The sequence below is a fragment of the Cariama cristata genome, unplaced genomic scaffold, assembly GCF_000690535.1.
Source record: "Cariama cristata isolate BGI_N322 unplaced genomic scaffold, ASM69053v1 scaffold22465, whole genome shotgun sequence".
NCBI classification, from domain to species: Eukaryota; Metazoa; Chordata; class Aves; order Cariamiformes; family Cariamidae; genus Cariama; species Cariama cristata.
In genome coordinates, this window is record NW_009617286.1 from 22,995 (window position 1) to 29,670 (window position 6,676).

The window sequence follows — 6,676 nt, forward strand, 5'->3', positions numbered from 1 at the left end:
CCAACGCTGGTTTCTTGCCTAGTGAGAAAGTTCAGTGTGCTCCAGTTCCTAACATACTGACTTTTTTTGGTGCCAAAAGCTTTGTGAGATTGGTCAGAGCCACAGTCAACCTATAAACATATCTGGACTCCAGGGAAGTGAGTGAAATAACCGATTTGTTCATTAATAGGCAGCAGACAGAATAAACAATCAGCCTCAGGAAATACCTTCTCTTAGGGATGTGAAATGGAAAAGAGGAGCATCTCTGGAGAAGCAAGCACAAACAAGAAACAAACAGTTGATCGCTCTGCTAGTAACACTAGTTCCTGCTTCACCCAAGAAAATGAAAGAGACTTTAGAAGAGGAACAAAGATTTAAAGATCCACTGAATAACGCAGGCTCTCCTGCTAACAGTGACAAAACACTCTATAGCTAGCGCTACTGTTTCAGTAGGATGAAGAGCATAGCCCTGGAGACTGCTCCTCCCCTCTATACAACGGGACATAGGTTCTCCATCACCCTTTGATGCAAGCGGACAGATGGGGCTCTGTATTCACACATTCAACAGGGTTTCTCTCAAACCAATACCAGTGAGCGGGCTATCTTCTGATCTCCTCAGGTATCTTTCAGGTCAGTACAAGTAACCTTTTGACCAACAGAAAAATCAAGGCATGAAGCTACAAGTATGATTTTAGTTAAGCGCTGCATTTGCAAGTGCACTCCAAGCACAAACATCCCTGGCCTTCACATGACCATACTCCTCACTCGCTCACATCTCCTTTATTCATTCAAGGCCAGTGCCTTTAGGCACTTGATGGCAGCTAGCCATGGGCTTATGCTGCTTTGAAACAGAAAGCCTTCTTTCCACTAATTAATCAAAAAGGAGTCCTGGAGAGGATTTTTAAGCAACACTCTGAAGTTTTCCAGACTGATATCTTAAGCTATGCGTGACTGTCTAATTACAGGGCACAAGCAAGAAGAAAAGACCCCATCGTGTGACCCCATGACATTAACTTTTGCTGTGATGAGGGATCTGGTGGGAAAAAGCTGGAGATGGATAAATGGTGAGGTTCTTGAACTGAGCATAATATTATACTGCAGAGGTATCTGCAGTCACACACTTACCACATAATCCAGGAAACCAAGACCATAGTTGCCTCATTGAATGAATTAAAGAAGCGAATCAGATCCTCCCCTTCCTGGCCAAGCTTTTTCAGCGCCACTCCTAAAACCAGAGCGAACATCACCAGTCCCAGGATATTCATCCCTTCTATCTCAGTACCAGCAGGGATCTGTAGAGGAAAAAAAAAAAAAAAAAATGCTTGTTAGATGTAAGACTAGCACAAAACCCAACAAAACGGTCACCTCATTTTGTTGCTGCCTAACTGATCTGAAATCGACAAGCAGAATCTATTTTGCGAAGAAAGAACCTATTTTATTGAAGGGAACCAAAGGAGATCTGGACAAAGTTCAGATACAAACCTCCATAGTTATGAGCTGGCATGGATTCACTGGAGAAGGAAAGGGTCTGCCACCACCTCCCCTCATGCCCTTCAATACAATATGTGTGCTCTCAGTGACCTGAACAGGAAACCTCCCCAGTTTACTCAGGACAAGCTCCACTGCAGATGTGAAACAGCTCGGGGCACCAATCACACATGTGTGGTTAAAAGACCGAAACTTTCCTCCCTGTTTCCCTGTGAGGGAAGATGGGTGTGGGAGAGACCACAGGTATAAATGGCCGATACGTGTGATACTGACTTCCTAGCTCTGCTTATTCCACCAAGCATCATTCACTGTTGGCACTATGATATTCTAAACAAATCATACCTGCAAGAGGCTTGCACCAGGCTAGCCCCAAACATGCTCTTATTTCCTGACACCTCTGATGGAAATCTGCTCTCAGAAACTGCCAGCTCCATCGCTTTAGTGCAATATTTATACTAAGGTGAAAACAACCATGAGAAACCAACCAATGTTATGAAGCAGAAAGGAGGGGAAAGGCACAGAGAAAGGTAGCAAACCACGGAAACCTACTGATTCATCTGTTCTCGTCAGCCATGGGAGACACAGAGAGAGAACAGAAGTAAGAGGATAAAAACAGGATCCACCTATTGACAAACAATAGTCTACTTACAAGTCTGCTCTGCTAATTCTTCACAGTTTGTTTCTCAAAGAGAGCTGGAGCTTGTTTGGCAATGTAGTATCATACGAGCTGAATGAGTGTTCTTGTGGCTACGTAAAAATACAGTTGTTTTGACAAACTGGTTTCCCCCCTCCCAACTTGGCAGTACAAGCTCAACATGTCAAATTGTTGTTTTATTTGGAAGGGCCTCTAAAGCAGACTAGGTTTGTGTACAAGTTTTGGCCTTCTGGCTAGTTTAAGTAGACACAAGCTCAACACTAGGAAAGAAAAATATATTCTGAGCTAATAGCTTGAAATTAATACTGACTAAAGAACTCGGGATACTGATCTGCTAAGCCTGATAAAACCAGCCTGCTTGAGATGATATCTTTGCTGGAAGTACACTGCTGAACTGGACTGTCCCTTAGTGGTAGGTGGAAACAAAGTACCGCAGGGAAGGGGATAAAATAATTTATGTACACAATTTACTTACGGAATTTATATACACAAAAGCATGAAGGCTAAACTGCTGTTAACAAAAGTATTTACAAACAATGAAGGTTCTGGCTTTTTTATTTGCTAGCTACAAAATAATTAGATATGCAATCTGCAAATTTTTACAGTAGTTACTTGTCCAGGGCTAAGTTGTCAGTATTGATTTGATTTCCAGTTGAAAGAACTGAAAACATGGACAGCATATTAAGAATGGGGTGCAGTCTATCTGCAGAGATATCTGAAAAAATGTGCCATTTTCTCCACACAGAGTAACACTTTTCTGTCTGGATAGTTCTGTCTATATTCCGTTTTGTGTGCCTGAAAGCCCTAAACTCTTCTGTGGTTAGAAGAGTTAGACAAAAAAAAAATTACACTCTCCTATTAATTGAATAAACTCTCTGTGTACATGGCATGCACACTTTTTCTATTTTTCATTTCCATTGGTAAAACATAACTCTAGGGTAGGAGATAAGGTTTACCATAAGGCTGAAGAGAATCTAACAAAATTTCTGTGACAATTTATCAGTAACAATGTACAAATCTATGTACGAGTCTCAAATTTTATGACTAATTATCAGGAAGAAAGTAAATGTGCAGTACAATAATGCTGCCATGTCATTTCATCAAAACCAAAGCTTTCTTTGGGAAATGCCAACTTGGGCAAAATGTGGACACTTTTACACCAGAAAAGAAACACTTACTTCGTTCACATGGAGTGAATGCAACTCTTTTCTTTTTGACACAACTTTTCATCTTGTTGGGCTTTTTTTTTTCCAACTCATTATTTTATAATATAACATCTTATATCGGGTTCATTTGATACACGGCTAATATGAAAAGTTCAGCTTGAAACAGAATTTTACACAACGGGCCCAAACTTTTTCCACAAAAAAAAAATAATCCTAAAAATATTGAATGCTCCTTTGTTTTGGTTCTCATTCAGAAAAAAATAGCTATCAAACTTTGCTATGGAACAGAAATTCAGTGTTTCAAGCTGCTGAAAGTGCACAGCACCCTGACCTGGATGTTACTGGGAGGGAAATTCATTATGCTACTTTATACTGATGTTTTGCAAAGCATCTCCACCCTTTAAACTCATTCTACCAGAGATTTGCTTCTCAACTGATTAAATGCAGCGGTGTGAGCCTGAAGCCCAGCAACCTGCTGCTGCTTGGGCTTCTCTGAGATCTAGTCTCAGGAACGAGGTAGAAGTGTACTGAATCTGCAAGAGGATTGCTCAGCTTCCCACCAGCTGTGTAGGGCATAGAGGGTACAGAGCAGGACAGAGCTTGGATGGCACACAGAACGAGGGCCAGAGCTCCTAGTGCTTAATTTGGAAGGTCATTTCCCTGACTAGAGAAGTCCAGGGCTCTTCTAGATCATTCAATCACCACAAGCATCAGCCGCTTCACCTTCTTCAAAGCTGTGGGTGCCAAAGGCTTGCCAAATTTTGTTCTTGGGAAGCCAGAGGAGGGCCAGAGAGAGTAGCGTCTCGTTAGCTACAGCCAGGACACAGGCAGCTTTCATCTTAACCTTCCCAGTAGCCTACTGTGCATAAATTGGCCAATTCTCCTCAAGCTCCCCTGTACCTCTCCAGAATGACAATAGGTGGAGTTTAGTCTTCTTTTGCCCTTGGAGATGTTATCTTTCCACCTTGCTCCTGGCATTGCGATCACTGCTGCTGCTGTTCTCTCAAGTGCCCACACTTACTAGTCCTTCAAGCCTAGGTCTTGTGATCTGGGGACCCTGGAATTCTTGGTAACCAGAGGCAGGACTCTCTGCACAGCCACCAAAAACTTCTTAACTGTTTCCCTCTGTTCACTGTCACTCTGTCCCTCCTTTCAGGTCTTGCTCTCCCTTTATCCCTCTTGAGCCAATTTGTTTACAACACACAACATTCACCATCGCCTCCCCTCACCCCAGGTGTAGGCAGAAGGTGCATCATTTGCATGGAGCAGTAACTTGCTGCAAAAAATTGCTCTGCAAATCAAGGGGACAATCTGCAGCATTCAGGGAATTTCACCTCCTTGCAGCACAGTATGGAAAGAGTCCAGCCGTAAATCCTCAGCGGAAGATCCTCTCAATCCCAGCCTCAAAAACTGGCAGATGCTGAACGGCTTTTTTGTACTCTAATAGAAGAGTGCATCACCCCAAAGGAGCTGCCAAACCAAGCAGCGTTGTGGACACTGAACAAAAACAGCTTTAATGAGAGCTTTGTTCCTGGATAAACTATGGGACATGTTATTGTTTGCTTGAAATTATGTGTTCTGGTAGGAAGATTCATGGAGCTCTTCTGGTCCTTGAATCTCTCTGAAGATCCTATTGTTTTTTAGCTCTTGAAACAAAATGCTTATCAAGGAAACAACTGCTGACATTGAGCTGTCCCAGTAGCAGGTGGCTGAAAAGAAAATGCAGCCATGTGATGCGAGGAAGAAGAGCAATCACCAATTTGTGTATTTTTACTGCTGCCACAAGAGGAACTCAGAGTCCCCCACAGCCTCCCTGTGCTGCAGATGGGGAACCGAGATAGTCGGTGCCCCTGAAGTCTTGATGCCGAAGGGACAGAGAGGATGTAGCCATAAAAGCTAGGTAAACACGAGGGAAGCACGTGGAACAACAAAAAAGACGTGGCTGAGCAGACATCTACGTGCCCCACTATTCATATCATCAGCGAGAGAGGACAGGGCCTATTAACCAGTGTGTGTGTGGAAAATATAATCAATTGAAAATTTTGGTCTATGCTATTCATATGGAAAGTAGAAGGAAAACATTTCTCCTCTTCAGTCAAATATTGTGCTGATGAAAAAAAACATTAGATAGGAATATCATCTTGTTTCCCTGGAACCCAACTTCTATAGCTACGATATTTACACTATATATTATCCAAAAATCATACTCTTCCTTTCCACAATTAACCTTCATCTATCTGTAAGTAAGGTCAGACCCATAAATACTGGTCAGACCAGTACTGAAACCGAGATGATGCTTTCTTTTTATTTGGTCCACTCTTCCCTAGGGACAGTAGGGCGTCTTCTGGAATTAAAGAAGCTCAGCTCTGGTTTCACTCCAACAAGTGAAGAAAAGTTTTGGAAAAGTAAAAGCAGAAATAACCTTTACATCATAACCGCTGGCAAAAACAGGCACCAGTGACAAACGCAGAATATTTTTTCTGATATTGCATCAAACAGGAGCCCGACAAGTGGGAAAAGGAAAGAAGAAAACTGAAAAATAATCTCACATTTTAAATTGCCAAAAGATGCGTTCTTATCTCTCGAGGAAGAGTGATGGCTTTGAACAAGCATTAAAAAAAAGTACTTGACAGCCAAGCCCATGTCCAGTGGATATGGTCAGCCCCAATCCCTGCTTGGTTGCCAAGGAGCCCCTATCAAACTTGATACTGAAGATGAATAAGAAGAGTCTTATTCACCTTTCATTTCCCCCTGCTTAAATGAAGAATATGGCTACGCTCTGTAAGCAAACACACATGTCTATGTGCACATTGTTACAGCCTTTCCTATTGAACTCAGTTTTTAGCAGCACGAGGCTGCACGGGCATGTACTGCCCAAGGATATAATGGCATGGGAAGAGAAAATGCTCTTTTGGGATCACATGGCCCTTCTGCAGTCATCGCCAAGCATCTGTGTCTGATAGGGCGAGTGCAGATCTGGGCCGGTGCAATCTTACAGGCATAGGCAGAGCCCAGGCAGATGGAGCTGCCTTCTTCCCCAGTGAAACCGCTCACCCTGTGAGAGCAGGCTCCTAGGCAAGGGCTGACTTTTCCCCTGCTCAGTTCTCGTGCTATCCAAGTCACCTGTGAACCCTGCCGCTGGGGCTGGTGAAAGTTCAGCCCGTCAGCCGAAAGCAGAGTTCGGAAACACTGTTCTGCATCGCCTGCTCACGCACCATGCGTGGCGAGGAGAAGGTAATGAGGCCAGTACTTCCTGTACTCAGGGATATCCTTCAGAGTCCCTCTGGATGAGCATAAACTGCTTTTTCCTCGATGGTTTCACAAACTGGTGGGCGAGCCCCAGCTGAGCCCTTCCGTGACAAATACAAACCTTGCAAGTCTCCTCCCC

The 6,676-nt window shown here is 43.3% G+C and overlaps 1 protein-coding gene across 3 annotated transcripts in view; it reads right to left on the reverse strand.

The window, feature by feature from the left end:
• SLC1A4 (solute carrier family 1 (glutamate/neutral amino acid transporter), member 4) overlaps positions 1-6,676 on the reverse strand; it is a 15,425-nt gene that overhangs the window by 7,019 nt on the left and 1,730 nt on the right. For 2 of the 3 annotated variants that reach the window (XM_009700483.1, XM_009700482.1), the window contains one exon: positions 1,105-1,271. In XM_009700483.1, the coding sequence (XP_009698785.1) occupies positions 1,105-1,244 (140 nt within the window). In that variant the 5' untranslated portion in view covers positions 1,245-1,271. Of the gene's footprint in view, positions 1-1,104; positions 1,272-6,676 lie in introns of those variants that run through there. The other variant, XM_009700481.1, reaches the window with a different exon arrangement.